General features: G+C 56.7%; 2 protein-coding genes and 1 pseudogene across 5 annotated transcripts; all 3 read left to right on the plus strand.

Moving 5' to 3' along the window:
- Positions 1 to 70: 70 nt before the first annotated feature.
- TSACC (TSSK6 activating cochaperone) lies at positions 71 to 6614 on the plus strand. Of its 4 annotated transcripts, none has more exons than XM_086694251.1 (4): positions 172 to 308; positions 991 to 1041; positions 4973 to 5095; positions 6343 to 6614. In XM_086694251.1, the coding sequence occupies exons 2-4, from the start codon at positions 1008 to 1010 to the stop codon at positions 6564 to 6566; spliced, it is 381 nt and encodes a 126-aa protein (XP_086550377.1). In that variant the 5' UTR covers positions 172 to 308; positions 991 to 1007; the 3' UTR covers positions 6567 to 6614. The 4 variants fall into 4 exon arrangements, with proteins under 4 accessions (XP_086550375.1, XP_086550377.1, XP_086550374.1 ...); XM_086694248.1 differs by having other exon boundaries at positions 173 to 308; positions 6386 to 6614; XM_086694250.1 differs by having other exon boundaries at positions 190 to 223; positions 6386 to 6614.
- Positions 2559 to 2656, plus strand: LOC112851835 (U6 spliceosomal RNA; annotated as a pseudogene).
- An 8825-nt stretch (positions 6615 to 15439) lies between the features above and the next one.
- On the plus strand, positions 15440 to 26058 carry RHBG (Rh family B glycoprotein). The gene is made up of 10 exons (XM_086694247.1): positions 15440 to 15724; positions 21021 to 21207; positions 21518 to 21668; positions 21800 to 21947; positions 23344 to 23510; positions 23763 to 23900; positions 24027 to 24160; positions 24505 to 24626; positions 25413 to 25486; positions 25682 to 26058. The coding sequence occupies exons 1-10, from the start codon at positions 15538 to 15540 to the stop codon at positions 25748 to 25750; spliced, it is 1377 nt and encodes a 458-aa protein (XP_086550373.1). The 5' UTR covers positions 15440 to 15537; the 3' UTR covers positions 25751 to 26058.
- Positions 26059 to 27151: the final 1093 nt, after the last annotated feature.

The following is a 27151-nucleotide window of genomic DNA, read 5'->3' on the forward strand; positions in this document are numbered from 1 at the left end:
GACCGGCACCAAAACTGGCCAATCGACATTCTTAGCCCCGCTCCCTACGCAGGAACGGCAGGGCAAGCTAGATAGAGAGCGCGCGATGTTGGAAATGGGAGGGCGCCGGCGCTTGCGCAGTAAAGAGGCCGCTCCCGGCCGCGTGCGGCGCGCACGTCGGCGCAAGCGCGGAGGCTGGGGCGGTTGGCCGGCGCGCCACTGCGCATGTGTATCAACTACACGGGTGGGTGCCGGGCAGGAGGCGTTCGAGAAACAGAGGGTGAGGTCGCTGAGCTGGCCGGCGCCTCCGGTCTTCTGGGGCCGCGAAGGTCAGGAGAAGCGTGACCGTCTCCACCCTTTCCAGCCTGAGCTGCGGGAGGAATAGCGGCGCGGGCCGACTCGGGAGCTTGGTCCCAGGAGCTGGCCGGCTGGCCGAGCCCTCCTTGGGGCGCACTGCGAGTCGTGCTTAGCTGCCCCTGGGCTCCTGGCCGAGCGTGCCCTCTCCCTTCTCACGCAGGTGCTTTCTGCTGAGGCAGGCTGCGGCTTCCGGGTCTCCCACCCAAAGCGTGGTCCCAGGTGTTCCCCGTGGAGCCTTGCGACTTCTGTCCCCGCCCTCCGTCTAGGCCACGGTGGCCCTTTAGACGTGATGGGAGTCAGGTTTCCAACCTGCCTCCTAGGACAGGATAGAGGCTGATGCTGCCGAAGGAGACCGTGGAGAGGACGCAGACAGGAGTCGCCCGTTAGTGCGGGACTCTTTTAAGGTCTGGGTTTGGTTAAATTAGTATTTTGTCCAGAAAAAAAAAAAAAAAAAAAGGAAGCAGTGATAATAATAGAACTGATTTCCACACTACTGAAGGGACCTGTAACTCAAGCGCTTATGTTTGGCTGTGAAATGGAACCATACATTTTTCACACTTTTCCCTCCCCAAACTGGAACAGCCGGAGACGTGCCGTCAATAGTAACATAATAGCATGGGTTGTTGATCATGTAACGCTATGATTCTTCCCCAGGCGCCACACCTGTTCAGATGGAGCAGCATGCTAGTCACCCTAACAGAAAAGGTGTGTGTCGGAGGCCTTGCTCCTCTTCCCTTAAACAGCAGACCTCCTAAATTACTCAGAAATTTGGGAAGTGATTCTAGTTGTATGTATGGTTTTGTTTTGTTTTTTCCTTTTTCTCGGTTAATTGGAAAAGATTTGTATCTGTCCTGCACTTGCCCATCAAATGGAAACATTGCTGGGACGGCGCCCGGCTGGCTCAGTCGGTGGAGCATGTGACTCTCCACCTCAGGGTCGTGAGTTCGAGCCCCATGTTCAGAGTTGAGCTTGCATAAAAAATAAATGGGAACATTGCTGTGTTCCCAGTACCGAGAACTGGGTCTGTTAGATGATAGATGCTCAGTGACTGTATGCTGAATGAATACATTATTCTTCCTTTGTTTCCCCTCTTAATACTTAGAACAGGACTTGAAGTGCAGGGATCCCAGGAGACATCGTGTTAACTAGAGTCAACAGATACTCTGTTTAAGTGGGACGGTCCAACTAGTGGCCAGGGAAATGGCCTGGGGCCATCTGACTCCAGAGCCCATCCACTTGGCTGTGAGTGGAGTAGATGACTCTATCCGAGAGACCTACCACGTCATAGCTTACATGTAATGGACCAGCTCTTTTCACAGAGTATGTTGTGCATTGGTGAAGAGCACGACTTTGAGCCCACAGGCCTGGATTTAACCCCAGCACTGCCACACGGCTAGTTGTGGGATGTTAAGCAAATTTCCTAACTTAGGTTTTCTCAAATAAAATGTGGCTAATGCTACCTACTTCTTAGGGTCATTGTGAGAACGACACAATGTAGGTAAACACTTTTTACTATGATTTTCTATGTTCTGCTTCCTTTTACTGCTCCCCAACCTCATTCTCCGTTACCGGGTAGTCAGAAATCTGGTTCCTGTGGTATGGGTTGTAAGTACTCTCCAAACCTCACAGCCTGGTAGAAAATTTGTCCTCATATACCTAGGAAGGGCCTGAATTATTGGGAAGTGTATTTGCATGGAAGCTGAAGTTCTATTTTTCCAATGGTGAGAATAATCTTTTTTTTAACTTTTTTTTTTTTTAGTTTTTATTTATTTATTTTGAGAGAGAGAGAGGAGAGAGAATCCCAAGCAGGCTCTGCACTGTCAATGCAGAGCCCGATGTGGGGCTCAAACCCATGAACTGTGAAATCAACACCTGAGCCAAAGTCAAGAGTCAGATGCTTAACCGACTGAGCCACCCAGGCACCCCTAAACTATTTTTTTTAATGTTTACTCATTTTTGAGAGCATGAGCAGGGGGCAGGCAGAGAGAGAGGAGGACAAAGGATCGGAAGTGGGCACTGTGCTGACAAGCCCGACGCGGGGCTCTAACTCAGAACCATGAGCTCGTGACCTCAGCCGAAGTCAGATGTTTAACCTGACTGAGCCACCAGGTGCCCTGTGGTGAGAATAATTTTGAGACCTGAATTTCAGCTTCTGTCTCCTTACCGTTCTGCATGAGCCGTCAAAGGGCTGAGGAGACCAAGGGAAAAGGAAGTGGAGAGCCGTGCTCTTCAGGCAGCACATACGCTAAAGCTGGAATGATACAGAGACTAGCATGGCCCCTGCATGAGATGACACACGAATTCATTGTTGCATATTTTTACTTCTCTTAAAAAAGGAGGAGAAGGAGGACCTTCAGTGGGGCTTGGAAAATCCACAAACCCAGCATCAAAAACAAAAACAAACCCCGATTTCCCTCGCCAGGAGTAATCGGGAATAAAACAGATTTCAATTTCGATAGGCTCAGTGAGCTTCCAAATAGAAAGCCTCGGCCCGGCCCCCACACGTGTGACTACCTCTTCCCCTTAGCAGGCCATTGCTCTGTCGCAGTCAGAGTTCAGGACAAGAATCCATCTTCCTTCATACGACCTACTTGCCACACCTCTGCCCCCAGGCCTGTTGTCCATGAAGAGGTCCCCGTACCCTCATCCTTCGGATCCCAGCCGAGACAGGATCGCTTCTGGGGAACATGTTCCCCAGCTGCACAGACGAGGTTATAGGTTAGGCGATCTTCTAGCACTTACGGGATGTGATAAGGTGTGTGCTCGATCACTTAGTGACTGTCTACACTGCAATACCGTCAATTGCGTGAGGGTCGCGAGCACGTGTGTGTTTAGCTTGCTGTGGTGTCAGCGGTGGACGCTTCACAGGCACTCGGCTGTCTCGTAAGTATAAATGAGCGAGTGGGTGAACTTTTTCTGTCCTTTTTGACCTCAGTCTGTCAGTGAATCCTGGGCTCCTTTGGAGGGCCGGCCGCTCGCCTCCGCCTGTCGCTTCTCTGCTTTGCGGTTTCCTTCTCATCTTCCAAACTACCGAGGAGGGGCTCCCCAGCGTCCAGTTTTCCCTCTCAGTCTTTTACTTTGGAGAGCTAATTTAGTTTTGCAGCTTCTTTATCACCGCTTTGTGGCTAGCTTGGCAGTTTAACCTTTCACCTGAGCTTGGTGCCACCTCCGACTGTTTCTCTAGGCATTTCTGTCTGGACTGTGTGTCCACAGTGTGGGTTGTGTTAGTCGGATGGGACCCAACTCAGACTCCCTTGAGTAAAAAAGGAAATTCAGAGGCTCGTGCAGTTGGGAGGGGTGTCGAGATGGTCACAGAATAGGAAGAAGGCCTGTAAAAGCCAGAGCCTCAGGGACCGAACTGCGGAATTCTGTGCCTAGCGGTGTCCGTCCATCCACCTCCCTCCTGTGCTCTTTTCTCCTGTCTTGCTTGTATCTGCTCCTTACGGCATGCCAGCCGAATTCGGTAGCTCTCATCTGCCCCAGCTTTGCATTTTCCCAGCGTAGCAAATCACAAGAAAGCAAGCTTCTTTGACTACAGAATCCATATGTCGACCCCAGAGAATGAGCCTGGCCCAACTTGCCCATTGCACTTACCCCCGGGATCAATCACAGTTGCCACGGAGGATGAGATACCGTGATTGGCCTGGATTGGGTCACACCGTTTTCCGTTGGGGAACAGGGCCTGCTGTGGTCCCACCTGTGTGGCCTGGGGTCTGGGGAAAGAATAGTTTCCCGGAGGAAGTGTTGCTCGCTAGACAAAGATAACGTACGTCTGTGTAGGACCCATTACCTTCTCCCTACAAATCAATTTTTCCTTCTAACTTAACTGTTTTTGCCAAAGCTGATTTATTTATTTTCCCATTCAGAAACTTCTTTCACGTCCAGCCCATTTTAATACCTATGCATTAATAAGATACAGTTTTTATACAATTTTCTAATCCTAAAAGGCTCAATGGCATTGTCACATTCAAGAGAAAGCCTAAAGTCTCAGATTCGCTGTTGTGAAGGGTCTTCTGTGGCCCACCGTGTGCTCCTGCGCTCCTGCCCTCTTTTTTCCCATTCGAAACACCTTTTCCACTCACCGGAAGCATCCTGTGTTCAAGGTCCAATAAGCATCCTCTACCTACCTGGAGTCTTCTCTGACTACAGTGCTCCTACTGAGCTCTTGCACTTTTCCAGAAACATCCATTTCGACATCAATCACACACTTGGTATAGCCACGAGATGAAAGGCCTCATTTTCACCCAGACTGTCTGACGCATTGTTTACGTCCTTCGGTTGTTATGTCACATTTCATCAGTGCCCCGGTTGTCTCCCAACGAGGTAGTAAGTACCCGAGAAACCGTGTGTTAGGTATCTCGTGATGCCCTGTCGCCTAGCACGCTCGTAAGCGTGCGGCACGGGGCCATGAGAACTTGTCAAATGGAAGCAAACTCGATTTTAGCTGAACCCATCCCTGCCTGCCTTCCCTTAGTCCACTGTGGTTTCTTCTTTGTTTGTCTCACCTAACTTTCTCCAGAGCTATTCGGGGCAGGGCCTCGGCACTTGTGTTCATAGACCAAGTGCAGGGATCTAGCTAGAAAGGCCATCCCTTGTTGGAAATAGCTCTGATTAGTTCCCTCTGATTTTGTTTCAGCCAAAGAGGAAAGTCATGCTGTGCCTCTTTGTCGAGCCAAACCGTCCCCTAGCTTTATTAATCTTCAAGCAAGTTCCCCACTGGCCACATTCCTGAACGTCCGGACAGCAAAGCTGCCCTCAGGTAAGGGTGCAGGCCAGGCTTCCCAAGTGGGCTCAGTGCGGGAGGGGTTGCACGGAGGAAGGGGCCCGAGCCTTCTCCCCTGGACCTGGTGCCAGCTCTGGCTCAAGCCACTTCTGGGCTTTTCGCCGGTGGCTTGTCTACTGGTGTCCTTTTCTTCCAGATTCTACAAGTTGTGTGGTTTCCTTGCATACGGGCACCTCTACTAGGGCTAGGGAGGACCGAGAGGAAAATTTTATTGCTTGCTAGGAATGTTAGTTCAAAAGGGGCCAGGGAAGGAAATGGTAGTTATTAGCTCAGTTTCTTTCTCTCTCTCTCTTTTTTTTTTTAATGTTTATTTATTTTTGAGAGACAGGGAGAGAGAGAGCACATACACAAGAAGGGGAGGGGCTGAGAGAGACGGAGACACAGAATCCGATGCAGGATCCAGGCTGTCAGCACAGAGCCCGACAAGGGGCTCGAACCCACAAACCATGAGATCATGACCTGAGCCAAAGTCAGACACTCAACCGACTGAGCCACCCAGGCGCCCCTGTTTCTTGAATTTCAGCTATATTCATCCTCCCATGGGGGAGATTGGTGGGTACTCAGGGTGCCTGTGGGGAGCCTACCCGGGCACTAGACAGTCATGACGCCAATTTTTGAGGACCTCAGAGTTTAGCAAAGAAGTCAAGACCAATAAATACATGAACAATAGGTAAATAACCACCAAGGTTACCTAGGAGCTGACTGCATGTAACATAGTTGAAAACATTAGAAAAAAACTGGGCCGATGCAGCAAGGCTGGTGGAAATGATACCACAGGAGGACCGCAGGTCACTGCTGATGAGATGCTGTGTCAGGCAAGAGAAGGAGGCTGAAAGGGGAGTCAGGCCTCACTCTCAGGTCATTTCATTCACCCATCAAATATTTTTTCAATACTTATGCACCAGGTGCTGGGGATACAATAGTGAGCAAATCAGGACAAAAACCCCTGCCTTCCCGGAGCTTACATTCTAGAGGGGAACTTAGCAATTAAATAAGCAATTACCAAATATGCTGTATGATCCTAAATATTGTGGAAAAAATAAGGGAGAAGGTTAACAAAGTCCTGTGATTGTCTGCAAATTAAAATAGGGTAGCCAGGTAGCCCCCCCCCCCCCCCGCCCCGAGAAGGTGACAGCCAAGCAAAGGTGTGTGTGGGTCGAGTTGTGCCTGGAAAGATTAGACGGTCATCCTGCTAGAGCCCTTCCTGCCTCGTACAATTACAGGATCTCTTCTGTGCCCCTTGCACCTCTGTTGCTCTCCCTTCAGGAGTCGACCCCAAGCCCAAGGAATGCCTGGGACTTCTGGAACGTATGTATGCCAATCTCCAGCTCCAGACCCAGCTCGCCCAACAACAGATGGCTATTTTGGAAAATTTACAAGCATCTATGACACATCTGGCTCCTGGGAGGGGAAGCAAGAACTCTGCCCTCCCGGCCTTACCCCGTAATCTGTTGCAAAATCGCCTGCCCCCATCCAGTAAATGACTTGTGGAACAAAGTTCTTGTGCATGTTTTTTCCTTTATCCCCAGCAAACTCCTGGTGGAACCTGGGCATATGCATCCCGTCCACGGTTGGTTAGTTCACATGTTCACAATAAGGGCTCACCGGGTACAAAGTGCCGGACAAAGCACTTGGGGATACATCTCACAGAAGAGTCAGTCTCGGGGGATTTACTGTCCAACAAGGCAACGAAGACAGGTAATCCACTGCAAAATGTAGTGGTACCGAAACGGGGACCGGAAGTGGGGAGAGGCCTCGAGGAGGATGCCGCTGGGTCATCCTTGGACTCTGGCTGCAGGAGGTGAGCTTATGATGGCCTGCGACAGAGGGGCGGGGTGGGTGCCGTAGATAGATGAAGTAAGCTGGTTTCACGTCACTTGGGAGGCTTGGACAAAGACCTAGGCGTAGTAGAATAAGTCATTAGAAATTGAGAGAAGAGGGGCGCCCGGGTGGCTCATTCCGTTGAGCGTCCGACTTCAGCTCAGGTCATGATCTCACAGTCCGTGAGTTCGAGCCCCGCGTCGGGCTCTGTGCCGACAGCTCGGAGCCTGGGGCCTGCTTCGGATTCTGTGTCTCCCTCTCTCTCTGCCCCTCCCCTGCTCATGCTCTGTCTCTCTCTGTCTCAAAAATAAATAAAATTATTAAAAAAAAAAAAAAAGAAAGAGAAGAGACTCCCCCCTCCCCAAATAGGATGTGAGGTTGAATATAGAGCAGCTGAGAACTCACAAGACAGTTTTCCCTGGGCAGTTGTACAAATGTCAGCCATTAGAAGCCCTGATTTTATTTGAGGCACTAGAGAGCCATTGGAAGCTTTCAAATAGGAGCGGGGCACGCAGAAGTTCACTTACCCAAAGGAAATGAAAACAAGATTTTGAAGAGATATCTACACTCCCATGTTGACTGCAGCATATTCACTGTAGCTAGTGCAGGGAAACAACCTAAGAGCTCCTCAAACGACAAATGGATAAAAAAGTTATGGTACATATACACAGTGGAGTTTAGCCACGAGGAGGAAGGATATCCGGCCATTTGCAAAGACATGGATGGACTTTGAGCACATTATGCCAAGTGAGGTAAGTCAGAGAAAGACAAGTACTATATAATATCACAACGCAGAACCTAAAAAAAAAACAAAACAAGACAGTAAGTTAGTGGTTACCAGTGGACGGGGAGTTGGGGGCAAACGAGTGTTAAATAAGCCACAGTTATCTAATCACAGTGTAACGAATATAGACAATAATATCACACTATAAGTTTGTAATGTGACATAGTTACAAAGACACTGATAATGCAGTATATAAATGTACCAAAGTAACATTGTTCGCCTTAAATTTAGACAATATTATTTGTCTAATATATTCAATAAATTTGTTTTTAGGTCATGCTCGATGGAAGATATTCCAGGTCCATGGATAGGAAGACTCAGTATTGGTAAGATGTCACCAACCTGATCTAGAGGTTAAACGTAATGTCAGTCAAAATCCCAGCAAATTATTTTGTTGATATTGACAGACTGATTCTAAAGTTTCCATGGAGAGGCAAAAGACCCAGAATAATCAACACGATATTGAAGAAGAACGGAGTTGGAGGACTGATGCTCCCTGACTTCAAGACTTACTAATATAAAGCTACACTAGTCAAGACAGTGTGGTATCGTGAAAGGCTAGACAAATAGACCGACGGAACAGAATGGAGAGCCCAGAAATAGACCCATATAAACATAGGCAACTCCTCTTTGACAAAGGAGTAAAGGCAATCCAACGGAGAAAGGATAGTCTTTCCTTTTTTTAAAAAAAATTCTTTTTTAATGTTTATTTATTTTTGACAGAGAGAGGGAAACAGAGCACGAGTGGGGGAGGGGCAGAGAGAGAGGGAGACACAGAATCCAAAGCAGGCTCCAGGCTCCAAGCTGTCAGCACAGAGCCTGACGTGGGGCTCGAACTCATGAGCCATGAGATCATGACCTGGGCCGAAGTCAACTGACTGAGCCACCCAGGCGCCCCAAGGATAGTCTTTTCAACAGTGTTGGGACAACTGGACATTCACAAGCAAAAATGTGAATCTAGGCTCCTTTCTTTCTCACCCCCTGTCCAATCCTTCAGTAAAGCCTATCAGTTCTAGCTTCCAAACAGATCCAGAGCCCGATTGCTTCTGCCTTCTCCTCGGGGACCACTACCACCAGCTCTTGCCTGGATTGTTGTGGTGGCCTCTCAACTAACTGGCTGCCTGCTTCCACTTATCCCTGCAGCTCATGCCTCCCAGGCAGCCAGAAGGATCCTTTCAAATAAGAAATCAGATCATATTACTTCTCTGTTTTTAACTCCTCAGCTTTTCCCCATTATCCTCACAACAAAGCCACATTCCTTCCCAGGGCCTTGATCCCTATGTGTGCCGCCCGCCCTTCCCTGCCCCGCCCCCTCGTTCACCACCCTACCCACCCTGGTTCCACCTCGGAGGAATGCGAGTCTCCTGAGGCGTACCCCAGCCAGCCAGTCTCATGCCCACCCCACCCCCTTCCGTCACTCTGTCCTCTCTCTCAGCCTTGTTTACATCAAACCTCTCACGGCATTCTATATAGCTATGTGTGTGTGTTTATTGAGACGCCCCCACTAGAAAAGCATCTCCTTGAGGGCAAGGTCGGTGTCTATTTGTTCACTGCCAGTGTCCTCAGGGTCAAAGCAGGGCCTGCTTGACCTTGCAATGTGCGGCTCAATCAACAACTATGAAATGAGGGGCTGAGTGGCTATGACTTTGTTTAGCAACAGTAAGAGCCCCAGATTTCACGGCCCCCCTGTGAGTCAGGGGCTCAGTACGCTGGCCGGGGCTGCAGGAGGGAGACCCAGAGCCCGCAGCCCTCGTCCTCAATGTGTCCTAGATGGGGCCAAGTTCTCCTGTGCCCCCGGCCCCATCCAGCCCCTCTCTGGCCACGAGCCCTTGTCGGGACTGTAGCGCCCACCTCCCCACGTTCGCCAGTCTGCCCCCTGCCCAGGGCAGAAACCTGCTTTATTACTGTTCTTTCCTGGGTCATATGCGAAGAATATTTCTACTCAGTTGCTCCCTATCCAGAGAAGAGAGGTGTTCATCCAACAGCCTCACGTTTGGGGAAGACAGGCCGGGAGGATGGGGCCGGCCCAGGAGGGGGGAGCGAGGGTACCGTCCCCGGAACGGCTCCTGGCAGAGGGAAGCGGTGGGACCCGAGCCAGCTTTCCTGGCTGGTCCAGGGTGGAGTGCGGTTCTGGTTGGTTCCGTGGCGCTGGTGGAGTCCTTGGGCCAACTGAGGAAGAGCAACTGGGGCGGGGATGATGTTCTGCCCCCCGCCCCCTTTCGCTGCGGTCACATCCCCGTGAGCCGCCGCCCCGAGTGAGCCCCCTGCACCCCACGTTCCTTCTGGCTTTTCTCTTAAGAGGCCCCACCCAGGCACGTGAGAGTTCACAGAACAGCCCTCCTTTTATGTTCACCCTGTCCTTTGTAACGCGACTGAGGGCCGGTTCCCCCCCCCTCCCCCCCCCCCCCCCCCCCCCGTAAACAAATCTCCCCTAGGCCGCTAGCCCAAGGAAAAGAAATGGCCAGAACGGTTTATTTACGTTTCCTTAGTAACAGCGGTAAGGACACGACTCCCGCTGCTGCAGACATACTGGGTGTCACGTGCTTTGTGGACGTCAATCCTCACAATAACCCCGGTGAGGTGAGTCCTCTCCCTGTAACGGGAGGACGCGGAGGTTCGAGGCTTGGTAAGCAGCTCGGACAGAGCCCTTACCTTCTGCATTTTGTTGTCTTCCAGAACTTTCACTGATGGGGGGTTGACCTACAGACTTGCAACAGCACAGGCAAGGATTAAACTTCAGAATCAGGGCTGCCGTGAGGCCTTAGCAGCTGGGACAGCATCTCCTCCGACTTGGCGGAGAACAGAGTGCCGTTCTGTCCCATGCGGTGGCGGTGGAGTGTGGAGGACAGTCCCCAGAGCCCGGCACAGCCCCTGGCACACAGCAGGAACGCGGAGGGAGTTTCGTGAATGAAAAAAACTGGGGGTTTGAGATCGTTGCCTCTTGACAAACTTCTTTCTAAGTACTGTCGCTTTAATTTTTTTTATATTTTTAATGGTTATGTATTTATTTTGATAGAGAGCACACATGTGCATGAGCAGGGGGAGGGGCACAGAGAGAGAGGGAGAGTGAGAAGCCCAAGCAGGCTCCACGCTGTCAGCGCAGAGCCCCACGTGGGGCATGAACTCACAAACTGTGAGATCACGACCTGAGCCAAAATCCAGAGTCGGTCACTTAACTGACTGAGCCACCCAGGTGTCCCTAAAAAATCTGTCTTAAGTACACATTTGGTAAAGTTTACTTATTTTGAGAGAGAGAGAGAGAGAGCGTGCACACGTGAGAGCAGGGCAGGGGCAGAGAGAGAGGAGAGGGCGAATCCCATGCAGGCTCTGTGCTGATAGGGCAGAGCCAGACTCCGGGCTCAAACCCACTAACTATGAGGTCATGACCTGAGCCACAATCAAGAGCGGGAGACTGAGCCACCAGGAGCCCCTGATTTTTATTTTACAAACGAAGTAAGCTTAAACACGAGTGATCTGACCACCTTTCGCGTGGACACCAACACAGCGAAGTCCCGGGGGGAGAAAGCCCTGACTGTGAGCACAGTGTTCTGCACGGTGCCCACGGCGCCTGTGGCTTCAGGAGAGACTGAGGCCTGGGGCTTGCGCAGCCCCAGAACAAGGGCATCGAGGGGCCCTCTAGCACAGCCCCTTTTCTCTTCGCACCAGAATGCTGGCCAGAAAGGGATCCTCCTCCACCCAAGCTGTGAAATGAGGCCAAATCTCAGAGAGAGCACTGCTTCCTCCGGGAAGCCCTCCCTGACCACCGCCACCACGGGTGAGCCCAGGCTCTGTCCCCATCACAGCCCTCTGCAGCCTGACCACCTATGCATATACATCCTCCTGAGGGCAGGGGCTGTCTTGTTCCGCTGGCTGTCTGGCCCAAGCACAGTGCCCGGTACGCAGCAGGTGCTCGGTATGTCTGCTGAATGAAGGAAGGCTCTGCCTTTCCCCAAATCTCCTCGGTTCGAGAGCTGTTGTGTCGCTGGGGCTGCTGGTCTCATGGCCCTTCCCCAGTGTGCTTGTCCCAGGCCCCTGGCCCCTCCAGCTATGACAGGACAATGCATGGAGACTATCTGCCCCTCTGCCTGTTCCTGTCCTCAGAGGCACCACGTGCCCCACAGTGTGCCAGACACGGTCATTTCTTCTCTCTGCTCAGCCACTCAGAACCCTAAGAATCATCACATCTGTTGACGGCTGAGAAGCTCCCAGCACTCTCTACATTCACTGTGCAGAATCCTTAAAACAGTTCATAGAGGTGAGGAAACAAACTCAAAGAGGGCTCAGTAACTTGCCCGAGGTCCCTCCATGAAGATGTAGTGAATGAACGAACGAACGAACGAGAGTCTTAAAGACTCTGGCGCTTTGTCACTTCTCTCCTTTGTTCCCATAACCCTGGGGATAGCTCAGTGGAACTAAAGGAACCAGGTGGCTCTTTTGGGGATTCCTGAGGCAAGAGAGCAGGGAGTCGGGAGGAGGTGACCCAGGGCCGAGCAGCTTCCAGCAACCCTGAGTTACTCAGTAACCCGAACCCCAGTCCCCACGGACAGCCTGACCACGCTGGGCCAGTGCAGGCGGCAGACTGCAGTTCCCCCGTGGCCACCCTTCAGGCGGCCTGCTGATCCCAGCTGGAGACTGGACAAGGAAGGTCAGGGACTGGGCAGACCCCAAGCCAGCAGGATGGGAGCTGGTAACAGAGTCAGGAGCCTCTTGGGGGAGTCTGGGGTGGAGGGAGGAGGAAGAAAGCCCCCCATTCCACCAGAGTCAGGGCCAGAGGAGGAAGAGGGAACAGACAAGGGCCCTGACATCACTTGGAGTTCCAGAAGAAAACCATGGATGGAGCCTCTTCATTCTAGGTGGTGGGCCAGAGGAGCCCTCACAGGTGGAGGCCCGCCAGGAGAGCCCTTAGGGGAGGGGGTGGGCTGGGGTGGGGAACCTTCAGAAGGGGAGGACTGTCAGGGTCATGCCCTCTGTCGGACGAGGGGTGACATGAGCTGGTACCACGAAGTTGTTGAAATAGAACGATCTTTCCATGCAGGTTGGTAAATAGATGTTGCCCAAATACCTACCCTCCACAAACTGGCCCAGGTATTCTGGCCTTTCCAGGGGCCCCCTCTCGACTTCTCGACATCCAGTAGATAAAGGGTTAACCCTGCCTGGCCCAGGGGCCTCCAGGACCCAACTGTGTTACACATTTTGATGAGAATCTCAGGTCACGGCCCCAGGACCTGGCCCAGAGTTGGTACTAAACAGTTGTTGAATGAATGAATGAACAACAGAGGAGCGAGAAATCAGAGATCCAGAGGCATTCAGAGACTAAGAGAGACAACAGGTGAGACAGAGGTCAAAGAGGCTGGAATCAGCAAGGAGGCTCCCAGAAGATGCTCTCTCTGGTTCTGCAGCTTGTGAAGGCTCTTCCCCTGGAAGAGCCTGTCCAGACCCTGCCTGGACAGCCCAGAGCAGCGCCCCCCCCCCCCACCCCAGACAGGGCCCAGGAAGCAAGCTGTGTCCTGGGGCAGAAGGCTGGGCCTAGAAGGATACCCCAGATGAATTGTCCAAGAATCATTATCCAAAGGCTGCTGACCAGACATCTCCCACCCCCACCCCCTGCCCCTGCAGAAGGAGCTAAAAAACAGCCTTCTTGCTGACCAAGTAGTGACAGAGAGCCTCTGGGCCAGGGGCCAGGGGCCACTGAGGGCCAGAGACCCTGCTTGGTCGGCCGGGAGCAGTGCTATCGAGGTGACCCCTGCCCTCCTGGGCCCGCTTGGCTGAGCGCGTACTTAGGTCAGGAAGCTGGACACCTAGGATCCAGCTGTCCCGCAGGGTTCGCACTGGGCTGGAGGCTCAAGCCGACTGCGGGAGGGGAGGAGGAGGGGAGGGGCTGCAGAAAGGGCAGCCGGGGAAGCAAAGAGGAGGGTCAGGGATTCCACCATCACCCCCCACCCCCCGCCCCTTCGTGAGACCCGGCAAGCGCCATTCCCAGGAGGAGCTCACTTCGAATCTGCTCTGGGGGAGAGGCTGGCCCCTCTGAGCCTAGACCACGTCTTCTGGGAACGGCAGGGGTCTGGGACTCCTTTGCTAACACGGACAAGCCCCTCCCACACAGTAGCCCCCTCAGACTGGGCTGGGCAGCAGGGTGGACGGAGAGCCTCCCCTTCCACCAGCTCCAAAGAGACCGGCCTTCAGCTTTTCTTCCTTGAAGCCCCTGTGGCACGCAGGTGTCAGAACTGATAGCAGCGGGGTCACCCCCCTGTGAGAGTCCTCCAGCCACCCGGCCCCCACGGGGTAGAGGCCGCGTGCCTCAGCAGGGCCTTCGAGGCCTTTCTAGACTCCCCACCCCCAGCTTCAGTCCCTGAACACACTGGACACTCACAGGGCCAGGCTTCTGTCTCCACAGGTCCCTTCTAGAAATATCCCCTCTTTCTTCTTCACTTGCCCCATTTCTAGGTGGTCCTTCTAGACTACCTGCAGACATACCTCCCAGGAAGCAGTTCTCCACGTCTGTGCCTGCACTCACCCTCACCACAGTGGGCTCTCCTCCTGGGCCCCTAGGGCCTCTGCAACTGCTAGGGTCACACATTCACTCCGGTGGGCATTCGGTTTCCTCCCAGGTGTCTGTCTCCCCACAGGACGGTGGCTCCTGGAGGGAGGGGTTGTGTGGTTCATCTCCAAAGCCTGGCTCACAGTAGATGTCAGTGAGTCTGTCTCCTTACTGTCTCCCAGGACCCCCACCCCCTCCGTGGATGTAGGCCTTGCTTGTGTTACCAGTGGCTCCTGACTCCTGGGGGAGAAGACCCTCCTCCATCTAGCTGTTCAGGCTGCCCCGGGCCCCTTATCCCGGTGCAAGTGTACAGGGAACCTAGCTGTCAGCGTGGCCAGCTGCTGCTTGGCTGGGGTGCAGACCCAGCTGGGAGGCTTAGGAGGCTTGGGGCGAGGTGAGGGCTCAGAACCCCCCTCCCCCCAGTCAGGTTAATCATCGATGCCTGGACGGCACCTCCGTTTTGCATCTGGCTTGGGAAAAGATTGAGTAACCGCTCAACTCTCTCTCTCTGGTGTTTACCCTGGACGGCCAGGCCGGGGGCCTTAAAGAGCCTCTTATTTCTTGGGACACATTCTGTAAACTAACACTACGTTTGAGGGGGAGGGGGCCTCTCCTTTCCCCAACCCCGCCACCCCGGGTCCCTCGGTTGTGCCCCATCAGGGCAGAACACAGGGAGCCTTTCCAGGGCCATTTCCACGGACCTGTCCCAACCCGAAGACAGCCAGGGGCAGCCAGGTGAAGGGAGACAGGACAAGGGGGTCCGGACGCCCCCTCTCCGCCGGCTCTTGCCCCGCCTCAGGCCACGGGCCCACGCCCTCGGCGCCCCTGTTCCGCACCCGCGGGACCGGGTTGGGGCTCCCAGCTGCGCGGGGCTGGGGGGCGGGGGAAGGGGTCGCTGAGCCTCGGCGTGGGCGGGCCCTGGCGCCGGTGGGCGGGCCCTGGCGCCGGTGGGCGGGCCCTGGCGCCGGTGGGCGGGCCCTGGCGCCGGTGGGCGGGCCCTGGCGCCGGTGGGCGGGCCCTGGCGCCGGTGGGCGGGCCCTGGCGCCGGTGGGCGGGCCCTGGCGCCGGTGGGCGGGCCCTGGCGCCGGTGGGCGGGCCCTGGCGCCGGTGGGCGGGCCCTGGCGCCGGTGGGCGGGCCCTGGCGCCGGTGGGCGGGCCCTGGCGCCGGTGGGCGGGCCCTGGCGCCGGTGGAACCTGCCGGCCCTGCCCGGGAGCCTGTGTCCCGCGCGCCCGGAGCCGGAGCCGGACGGAGCCAGGGACTCGAAGCCCTCGTCCATGGCCGGGTCTCCCCGCCGCGCCGCGGGCCGGCGACTGCAGCTGCCCCTGCTGTGCCTCCTCCTCCAGGGCGCCACCGCCATCCTCTTTGCGGTCTTTGTCCGCTACAACCCCGAAACCGACGCCGCCCTCTGGCACTCGGGCAACCGCAGTAGCTCGGACAATGAATTTTACTTTCGCTACCCAAGTGAGTGCGGGTGAGGGCGCGGGGAGCGAAGAGCCCAGGCTCCGCGGTGTCTTGGGTGTCCACGTTTACTCCTAGGAGAGCAACCCTCTGGCTTTGCGAGGAAGGTGCCCCAGATTTATAATAACACCCTGTCGCTGGTGTCCGCGGTGTCCCAGGTCTCATCTCGTCTATCAGGCAGACAAAGATGGGGAAACTGAGACTCGAAGTGGCTGGTTCAGGTTCGAGCTGTCAGAATTGAGGGAGCTGGGACTCAAGCCCAGATCTGAGCTTTAATTGCTTCCTTTGTCTCACCCCCCCAGTTGGCCTCATTGGGCTTCGTAGGGCGACTGCCTTTTCTAGGGGCTCCACCCTGATCACAGCAAAGACAGTCCTCCTGGGCAGGGGAGGTAGGGAGGGCTGTGCAGGAGTGGTAGTGCAGGTATCAGTTATGAAGGCAGCCAAGGCGGGTGGGGCTCAGGCATTCCTGCCCCAGTCACTCAAAACTGGCCCTTCCAGAGTCCGAGAGAGGATCACACAACCACCCACCACAGCCCAGAACAGCTGCCCCCAGCTCTGAGCAGGAAGCATGGCAGGGTCATTGGCCCATTTCATAGGCGAGGAAGCTGAGGCTCAGAACGCTTGTGACTTGCTCACGACCGCCCATCGGGTGAGTGGCAGAGAAGGAACTAAGACTCAGGCATCCCAAGCAACACAGCTCTCCTGTCTGCTGGTGAGGCCCAGGAAGGAGAGGGCCGAGCCCCTGCCGCCTGCTGGGGGACCTTAGGCTCTCCCTCTAAGGTTGGGGGCCTACCTTGCTACTCAGGCCCTGAGCAGCTGGGACCCAGGATACTACAGCTCCTCATTTCATCACCACGGCTTGGGTAGGGCTTATGTCAGCCTCAGTTTTTCCCATCTGGGCAATGGGGAGAAGGATGCTTCAGTTTGAAGGATGCACATTCCAACAAGACCTACAGTGTGAGAGTCTCCTATAAAATCCCAGGCTGTTATTACCCTGCTTTTCCTATACCGAGCTGGCAGCAGGCTGTCCCCAACCGACCGTCTCCCAGTCCCAACTCCAACACAGTGCTGAGGACACAGGGAGTGAGATGCAGGCTTGGGCCTAAGCAAGAAGTGCTAGACCCCCAGCCCCCAGCTGTCCTCGGCAGAGGGGCTCCAGCTCCTCCCTCTTGTGTTCCACCTCAGCCCTGTCTGCACAAGGTGAGCCCCGGGAGCTGGGACAGCAGGCCCCTGGGTCCTGCATTTGCCCAGAGAGCCAGGGAGTTGAGAGGGAATAGCCCAGAGGCTGAGGGAAGCAAGCTCTTGTCCACGGTGTGACCTGGCTGCCTGCCACGTCCTCCGTTTGCTTCTTCCAAGGGCCCCACTTAAGCCTCCGCGCCCTGCTCGTCTCCCCGCAACGCCCCCACCTGTCGCCCCTCTGCTGCGGGGGGCGGGGGGGCTCTCCTTGGGCATTCAGCTCTCCCTGGGCTGTGGTAAGGGGAGGGGAGTGGGGATCCTACCTCTCCGCTGCCCTAGGTTTCTATCCCCGTGGACTTGGGACCCTGGTGTGGGGGAAGGTTGGGGTGGAGGGAAGCGTGAGGTCTCTGGAGTCTGGGGCTTTGATGAGCCGGGTCTTCCCCTGCCCTTGTGTCCAGGGAAGGGGTCAGGGTCAGAGGGAGGCGTAGCCACTGCCCTTTGGTTCGGGAGATGAAAGGGAGCGCAGCTGGTGCCCGGGACACGGCTGCTCCCGGGGTCGGTCTGTCGTCGCTGCAGGCAGGGCCCTCAGAGCCCCTCAGATGTGGAGAGAGAGAGAGCCAGAGAGGCCACGGGGCTGCCCAAGAGCACACAGCAAGTTAGCCAGGCCAGAGCCAGGGCTCTTGGCTGCCCAGCTGTGGCCTTTCCCCACATTACAAGCCTCCCGAGGCAAGTCATGGAAAGAAAGAAAGAGGAGAAAAGACAGGGTGACAGGGGACACAGAAGCAAACATGAGAAAGGGTTCTAAGAAAACAGTGTGGACAGGTCCTGGGTCACATACCTCTGAGACCTTACTTTTGGTGAGAGGGATTTAGGATAGCTGGAATCAGGATCTTCTTGGAAGAAGCGGGGAAGGGGGACGTGACAGGGACCAGAGTGGTCGGTGACCTCTTCTGGGAGAATGTGGCCCACCTCCCTCATAAGGCGGGGGTGGGTAGAGTGTGGTGGGGGAGGGGGAAGGGGGCCTCCTCAGCTCACCACTCTCTGCTCCTTGCGTTTTATAGCCCCACTTTACAGATGAGGAAACCGAGGCTCACAGAGGCGAAATGGCTTGTCAGCCGTCACACAATCCAGCCTTAACTGTCCCCTTGCCCCGTGTTATCTTGTTCGGGAGCTAGCCAGTGGGGTTGGGGAGGCAGTAGGCGTCGCTAGAGGGCTTTTGTCTTCTCTTCAACCGAGGGTGCATGGTCGGTGGCCACAGCCAATGGAGAGTCTTTGGAATGCTCCCCAGTGAAGGAGATTTCTTAATGTTTAGCCTCCATTTGAAAGGTCAAGGGACTGAGTTGTGATGCCAAACAAACCCGGGGTGGGAGACGTAAATGTTACTGCCAGTTATGACCAGCTCTGGAGCAGTTCTGCATGTCCAGGACAGGGAGCCCTGCCACCCAGCCCCCTTTGCCACCCTGCTGCGCCCTTGGACGAAAGGACAGACGCGGCATCCCCTTTACTGTTGGCACAAGGAGGAAAGAAGCCAGGCAGAGAGGTCTCGAAGAACTTAGGCTGCGGGCTGAGTTAGAAGTGCTCCTCCTCCTTTTCTGTTGGGTGTTAGGATCTGAGGGAAGGGAGATCTGGGTGATTTGGGAGTGCACAGGGCTGGAGAAATGGCACAGTGTCGGGACATTGAGCAAAGCCAGTGGACCTTTAGACCCTTACCCCCCTTTGGCAGCTGGGGCCGGCAGCTGAGGTGCCGACCCGCAGTCCCAGTACCCACCCAAGCCTCTTGCAAACTCACTTCCTGTCAGCCAGTACCCAGCACAAAAAGGGCAAAAACCGTTTGGTCCTCTCAAAATTACTGATGGCATTCTAAAGTTCAATAATAAATTTTTGGCTTGCTAGGTGCTTCCTCAGATTAAAGAAAAAAGGCACCATGACCTTTTTCTTTATGATCTGCCCCTTTCTACAAGAGATTTGAGGTGTGTGTGTGCAACAAGAACATGAGTCTGAAAAAATAAAAGCAGGAGGGCGGGATAGAGATAATGGACACTGGGAGTGCCTCCCCAGTTGTTTCGGTTGCGATGCCAGGGTAGCTCTGAGCTTCCAGGCAGCCAAGAAGAAAAGGGAAACGCGGCCGGTTACATGTTCTCATCAGAGGCGAGGAAGGCTCACACGAGTGATTCTCCGATTCTTTGCCGTCTGCCTGCCAGGCTCCGTGAGGGCAGGCGTGTGGCTGCTGTGTTGCCGGCACCCTCCCCAGAGCCTGGTGCCTGAGCTCTTAGTAAACCTCGGACGGTGCCCCGGGGGGAAGTGACATATGCTAGCAGTAAGCTCCAAGAGAAATTTCTCACGTGGAGCTGTAAAAGGGGAGTGAATTTAGGGTCAGAGTTGACCCTGTTTCTCAATAACTTATTTGCCCTGCCCGATTTCTAACAGCACTCACGATACTCTTTCTCCAGCATTTGTGAATTAAAGCCAAAGACAGAGCATGGACTGACTCTATACATAGACCCGAGGCTGAGAGAACAGGGCCAGATGCGCTGGCTGAATTGTCACACTAGGTTATGTTTCAACCCTTTTTTGCAAGATGGGGGGAGGCGTGTGGAACAAACTGATACTGAAGCAGGTATTTGTATGTGTCTCACTCTCAATGTTACTGTGTATCGTTTGTATTAGCTTGGTCTTTTATGCATACACAATAGAAAGCAAACAGAAAGGCTCCAATCTCCCTGCCCAGAAACCTCACTGACACACAAAAGACGTCAACTAATGCATCTATAAAATTAACATATTCAAATTATAGAAAGAAACAAATGCAAAAGCAAAATCCCCCTTCCCAGAGCCGCCTTATCGCACAACTCCAGGGGGCGTGGTTTGCGGCTCAGCTGTGCCCCTGCAGCCCTGCGCCTCCCTTCGGCTCCTTTCCCGGAGGTAATCTCTGTTAACAATTAAAGCTATTTAAGACAAAATTAGGGGCGTCTGGGTGGCTCAGTGGGTTGAATGGCCGACTCTTGATTTAGGCTCAGGTCATGATCCCAGGATCATGGGATCAAGCTCCACATTGGGCTTTCTGCTGGGCGTGGAGCCTGCTTAAGATTCTGTCTCTCGGGACTCCTGAGTGGCTCAGTCGGTTAAACTTCTGACTACTGCTCAGGTCATGATCTCCCGGTTCGTGGGTTCGAGTCCCGCATCCGGCTCTGTGCTGACAGCTCAGAGCCTGGATCCTGCTTCGGATTCTGGGTCTCCCTCTCTCTTTGCCCCTCCCCTGCTCATGCTCTGTCTCTCTGTCTCTGTCTCTCTCTCTCAAAAAGAAATAAATGTTAAAAAAAAAAAAAAAGATTCTCTCTCCTTCTACCCCTCTCCTAGTTCGTGTGCTCACTCTCTCTCCCTTTCTAAAAATAAAGAAAAAGTTTTGATAAAAAAATTAAGGCTATTTCATAAATTATTTTTAAAAACCTTAAAATTCTCGGGGCACCTGAGTGGCTCAATTGGTTAAGCGTTTGACTTCTGCTCAGGTCATGATCTCGCGGTTCGTGAGTTCGGGCCCCACATCAGACTCTGTGCTGACAGCTTGGAGCCTGGAGTCTGCTTTGGATTCTCTCTCTCTCTCTCTCTCTCTCTCTCTCTTTCTCTCTTTCCCTGCCCCTCTCCTGCTCATGCACTGTTTCTTTCTCTCTCAAAAATAAACATAACAAAAAAAAAAACCCAAACCCTTAAAATCCTCAAAACGGAGAGGTATAGATTCTGAAGTATGAGGGATGGAGGTTAGACATCAGGAAGGACTTCCCAGCAGAAAGGGAAACTTGAAAGGAGCCCAAAGAAGATGATTTTGAGCACGGAGGGGCAGGGACTGCAGCCGGAGGGAGCGCGGGCAGGACGTCCCGCCGGTCGGTTGTAGGAGACCCAAGGACAGGGCGGGAGACACGGGGACAGCGGGACCGGCGTGGGTCCCGCTGCCCCCAGCCGGCCAGCTCTGCCCGGGCGCCCCAGGCTGGGAGGCCCCGCCACACCTGGGGAGTTTCCCAGGCCCGGCTCCAGCCCGGAGGCGGCGGCCCTGGCTGGCGAGAACCAGGGGCACCGGCCGGGCGGCTGCTTGGGCGGCGGTGGCCGAGCGGCCCGGATGCCCCCGCAGGTTTCCAGGACGTGCACGTCATGGTGTGTGTGGGCTTCGGCTTCCTCATGGCCTTCCTGCAGCGGTACGGCTTCAGCAGCGTCGGCTTCACCCTCCTCCTGGCCGCCTTTGCCCTGCAGTGGTCCACACTCATCCAGGGCTTTTTTCACTCCTTGCACGGCGGCCACATCCATGTTGGCGTGCAGAGGTGGGCAGCGGCGGCCTCCCCGGCTCCCCCCTCCCCGCCCCATCCCCTGCCCCAGGGGGAGCCAGCCCTCCAGCCCCGGGCCTGCCTCCGTAGACTCGTGTCTAGCGCCCTGCCCGTCCGCACTGCCACCCCCAGGGCAGGGCTCGGGATCTGGTTCTCGCACGCCTCGCGGGCCGTGCGGTCCACGGCACAGAACCTCCCCAGGCTGCGTCGAGACCGCTTCCCCCCCCCCCCCACGGCTGCCGCCGCCCCGGCCGTGGGGCTGCCCTCCCCACCCCTCTCACCCTTGCGTCACACCCCCGGTCCCCAGCATGATCAACGCGGACTTCTGTGCCGCTGCCGTGCTTATCTCCTTTGGTGCTGTCCTGGGCAAGACGGGGCCGGCCCAGCTGCTGCTCATGGCCCTGCTGGAGGTGCTGCTATTTGGCGTCAACGAGTTCGTGCTCCTTAGTCTCCTGGGGGTGAGTCGGGTGGGGCAGGGGTGAGGGGTGGCGAGGGCCAGGGCCAGGCCCCAAGCAGGGAGAGCACGGGTCAGTGGGGGCGGGCGGGGGGCGCGGAGGGCCGGCCGCCCACCTCCGCGCCCCCTCCCCAGGTGAAGGATGCAGGAGGGTCCATGACCATCCACACCTTTGGGGCCTACTTCGGGCTGGTCCTGTCCCGGGTCCTCCACAGGCCCCAGCTGGAGAAGAGCAAGCATCGTCAGGGCTCCGTCTACCATTCGGACCTCTTTGCCATGATTGGTGAGGCCTGCCGGGGTGGGGGGGCCAGGGAGGACCCCGGGCAAGATGTCAGGCCGCCTACGGTCCTTGGGGTCCCTGCTGGGAAGTCCCTGCCGAGAGCCCGGGATCTGGGCTCATCATTCCCAACAGTTTCTTTGACAGGTTCTTAGAACTCAGCCCTGGAGTACGCGCCTGCCCCAGACCCCTTCCCGGGGGCCTTTCTAAATCAACTCTGACTGCACGGATCCCTGCTTAAAACTCTGGGGCCGCCCCCTTCCCCCCTCGGAAGCCAGGCCAGCCTGGCACAGCAAGGTCTTGCCCCCCCTGCAGGCTGTCCACCTGCTGCCTCCAAGACTCTGCCCTTCACATGCCTCCCAGGCGATTTCCCAGAGGCCCCTGCACGCCCAGGAGCAGGGGGAGAGGTAGCGGGTCACCCCTGGGCGTCGCAGGGTCTGACCTTCGAGCACCATCACCACCACCTGTTTCCTCCAAGCACCTACCTCCACCTTGGCCTCAGCTCCTCTCTCTGCCTTCGCAAATGAGGCAGGAAAGGAGATCGATACCTTCTTTTGCCGTGGGTCCATGCCTCGTCCCACGCTAAGAAGAGAGGCTGGCTTTGTATTTGTATTTGTTGCTCACCTCCGGGTTTGTTGTGAAATGAGGTGGATGCTTTGGCTAGAAGTCCAGGGGCTTTCCCAAGAAGGTGTGCTTCCCCAGGAGCCTGACACACCAGCTCTCCTCTGTCCCCTCCTTCCAGGCAGGGAGCCCTGCCTCTTCCTGGGTCCCCCTGCTCTGCCCTCTGAGGACACACGTGTGAGCGTGCTGGGTTCCGCAGCAGACTGCGGGGTTGCAGGGAGAAGTCACAACGCACCCTGAGACCACTCAGGACGAGGGGCAGTCCCTCAAGCCTCCTTGCCTTGGTGGCCCGAGCCTACAGGGTCCCCAGCCTTCCCCTCACCTTGTCCCTCTGCCCCTCCCCACCCCCCAGGACTGGCCGGGAGCCCATCCAGGTGCCCGGCAGGCGGAGGCCTCACCTGCACCTTGCAGGGCCCAGGTCTCCAGGAGGCGGTTGAGGTTTTAAAGCATATTGTTTCCCTGATACGAATACCGAGCTCAGTTCAGTGCCTGACACGCAGGGCCCTTTGCCTGTTTTTCTTTCCTTTTCTGATGCTTACAAATCCCCCGATCTCGACCGTCTGTGGTTCTCAGTCGAGTGGCTCTGTGTCCGTGCCCTTTGGTAGCCGGCCCTTGGCTGTGCACCTAGTGGCTCCTAGGCCTGGGCTGCGCGCTCCTTCCGAGCCACCACGCACGGCCCGCGCTCTGGAGGTGCTCTGGCCCCCACTTTGCGAGCGAGGACCCCCAGGCTACCCAGGGGCTACTTGCTTCCTCTCACTCTGCCGGCCCGCCTGTCATTTAGGGACCATCTTCCTGTGGACCTTCTGGCCCAGCTTCAACTCTGCGCCCACCATGCTGGGGGATGGGCAGCACCGAACAACCCTGAACACGTACTACTCCCTGACCGCGAGCACCCTCAGCACCTTTGCCTTGTCCGCCCTCGTCGGGGAGCACGGCCGGCTGGACATGGTGCGGGAGAGGGCGCTGGGGGGCGCAGAGGGACGGGCGGGGGGAGGACCCTGCGAGGCCCGGTCTGCTGCAGGGGAACAGGACAGGGCGCAGGCACGGGGCAACAGCTAAAGGCAACCACACAACAGCAGGAGTGTTTGCGATCAGACGGCAGAGGGACTTCCGGTGGACACTGCGGTGGACGGGGTGGGGTTGGATGGGGGCGTCGACCTGGACCGGCCCCCGATGCCCCGCTCCCCTGTGCTTCCCCAGGTTCACATCCAGAACGCAGCGCTGGCCGGAGGGGTCGTAGTGGGGACATCAGGTGAAATGATGCTGACGCCCTTTGGGGCCCTGGCAGCCGGCTTCCTGGCTGGGACAGTCTCCACGCTGGGGTACAAGTTCTTCACGGTATAGATGCCTCTCGGGCCCCGGGCAGAACAGGGGGTCCCCCAGCACCTGTTGCCCCCGTGTCTCCAGCAGCCTGGCGGGGGGGGGGGGGGGCACAGGACTCATTACTGGTGTCCTGTCCTCCAGCCTGTCCTTGAGGCGAAATTCAAACTCCAAGACACGTGTGGCGTCCACAACCTCCACGGGATGCCTGGGGTCCTGGGAGCCCTCCTAGGGGTCCTTGTGGCCGGGCTGGCCACCCACGAAGCTTATGGAGATGGGTGAGTCCTCCCCACCCCTGACCCTCACCCAGGTCATTTACCACCCCCCCCCCCCGGGGTGACCTCCCTCACTCTCTTCCTCCCCCTGTGGACCAGCGCAAAAAGCTGTGTCTATTTTCATGCATTCATTCGTGAATAACGACAGAAGGATGTAATGACCCTTAGGCTCAATTCTTGCACCGTCAGGGGTCAGAGGAGAGAACAAGCAAAAGTGATCCTAAACTGAGTCTTGAAAAGTGTGTGGGTGTCCCAGGCTCCCGCGAGGCCCTTTTGGCCGCTGCGTGACGCACTGAGGAGCCCTGTCTCCCTCTCCCCGCCCCCCCACCGACCTCCTCTCCCTGCAGCCTAGGCAGTGTGTTTCCGCTCGTAGCCGAGGGCCAGCGCTCCGCCAAGGCTCAGGCCATGTACCAACTCTTCGGGCTGCTTGTCACACTGACGTTTGCCTCTGTGGGCGGGGCGCTTGGAGGTGAGTGACCTTGGCTGGGGGTGGGGGGTGTGGTTGCAGAATTCAAGGGTAACCTTCCCCAGAAGTGGGTACTTGCTCCCTCCTGGGGCTAAGAGAAGATGGGGAGTGGGCCAGGGGCAGGGTGGGGTCCCTCTCCCGTTTTCTGGCTTCCCTGTACTGCTTACTCTGCCCACCAGAGGGCAGCCCGACCTCAGGCTGAGGCCCTGAAGGGGAAGCTGAGCAGTCTTTCCCGGGCAGGGGCAGGTCCAGGAGCAGAGGCAGGGGCAGGGAGGGGCCGGAACACCAAACCTCCACAGAGACCAACTGCCCGCTGATGCCCATCAGACAGTCCTCCCTGATGTCTGGCTTTACTCCTTCTGATTCAGTATCATCTTGAGATTTTCATTCTCGAACTGGTTCGATTCCGTCCCCTCATTTACTTACTTATTTGCTCAATAAATTCGTGCAGCACCCCTCCCGGACAGGGGGCCCCAGGAAGCTCAGGAGCTGTGTTCGGGACAGAATCACGATCTGGTCCATTGCCAACTGTCCGAACGAGTGAGGTGCCCAGGACTTCTCTGAGGCTCGCTGCCTTCACTGTACCGTGAGGGTCATGCCCAGCAGGGCTGCTTTGGTGACGAGCGCCCGTGGGGGCCTGGCTACAGTAGGGGCTCCCCAAATACAGCTGCAGTTCATCTGGGACAGGCGTGTCAGGCCGCTCAGCCCCTCCGTGCCCTCGGGCCTGGGGTGGCCACCTCCCCCACAGGAGTGCCAGGAGCCCCACCCACCCTCCCCTCCCACCACCAGGGCTCCTGCTGAGGCTGCCCTTCCTGGACCCCCCTCCAGACTCCCAGTGCTACGAGGACCAGATTTACTGGGAGGTGAGCGTGTCCCCAGCCCCTTGGACCGATGGCCATCTCATCCCCCAAAGCTCCCACCCTGCCGCACCTCCTATGATCCCACCTGCCTCTTTCCTTCTTGGCTGGCTCTGCTCTGCTGGGGGACACCCTCCCCCCAGCTCCAGTCTCCAGCCCCCTGGAGCTTCCCCTTCACCTGCACCCCCCCCCACCTTCCAGGTGCCTGGGGAACGCGAGGACGAAGCCCAGGGATCTCTGAGGGCAGAGGAGACAGACACCCGGGCCTAACTTGCTTCCAGCCCACGAGAGGACACTCTCCTTTTAGAAGATGGTGACCGCAGGGAAGGTCTTTTCTGGGTCCATCCCTCCTGCTGCAGGAAAGAAGACGGCACTGGGGACAGGGCCGCGGAAGGTGGGGGTGTGGGGGAGCCCGCTGCACCCGGCGGGGGGAGACCCCTCAGCACCCCCAGCCCCACCCCGTGGCCCGTGAGCGAGGTGCCCAACCCACTGCCAGCCCACCGCCCAAGGCCACACGGTCACAGAGAGGTGTGCGCCAGCCCGGCTGACCCGGTGATAAACACCACTGGCACCAAGGATTCGGACGCCTCGTTTTTGTGCGCTGGGAATGTGGGGAGCTCGTCTCTCGCTCTCTCGCTCTAACGCACCATGTTGGAAACTCGGGTGGGGAGGACCTCAATGCCAGCAAGCTCCTGTCCCCCTGGGCCCACGGAGCCCCCTCTAGCATGCCAGCTTCCACGAGGTGGGTGCCCAGCCTGGGCTTCCCTGCCGCCAGGGACAGGCAGCTTGTTCTCTCCCAGAAAATCGGGCTGGAGAGGTCTTCCTGCTGAATGGCCGCCACTCCCATCCTGACTTGGGTGGTCTCTGAACGAAGGCGAACAGGGAGTTCTTTGCCACCGAGTCTTCAGAAGCTGGAAGCAGCCAGCACCCAGGAACCCCTTCTTCCCCCACTCCCCCCCCCCCCCAGAGTCGCAGGAGAGGGGCTGCAGAGAACAGGGAAAGCAGGCCTCGCCTCTGCCGCCTGAGGTCTTCTGGCCACCAGAGGGCGCTCCAGACCCAGCACAGGCCTCTGTGGCCTCCCAACCTCCACCCTGCACCCTCCACCCTCCACGGATCCGGATCCGGCGTCCTTCCTGCAGCCTTCCTGCCTTCCTGCCTTCCTGCCTTCCTGTCTGCTTCTGCTCTGTTCCTCACCATTCTGGGAGACACTGCTTCCCAGTTCTTAGTCCCCACTGTATGTCAGGCTGGTTCTGGGGCTTTCCGATCTCACGCATCAGAGACACCACCCCTGCAGCAGACCGGACGGCCTCTCCCCTCCCGGAAGAGCTGGGACCCCGTGGCCCTGTCCTGCCCTCCCTCCAGGCTTCTGGTGGGAGCCGGGCCTGTCTGTCCACGGACCTCTCCCTCAAGACCAAGCCCGTTGGGACCTAGGGAGCCAGCCACTGGGGAGAGATTCCTGGGGCCTGACCCTGGAACAGGCTTCATCCTCACTGTGGTCGGAGGCCCTGAGTTTGGCTGGGAAGGAGGCCAAGCACGGAGCTGAGGGGAAGGGGAGGAACGAAGAGGGCCACTGAGGCACAGGCGCTCCCTGGGACCCATCCCTGCCCCCAGGGCCCCACTATGCCCCAGCCCATCGGCTTCCTCCTCCTGCAGCGCCCCCCCCCCCCCCCC

This window comes from Puma concolor, chromosome E4 (assembly GCF_028749965.1).
Source record: "Puma concolor isolate L17-30 chromosome E4, mPumCon1.1.hap2, whole genome shotgun sequence".
NCBI lineage: Eukaryota > Metazoa > Chordata > Mammalia > Carnivora > Felidae > Puma > Puma concolor.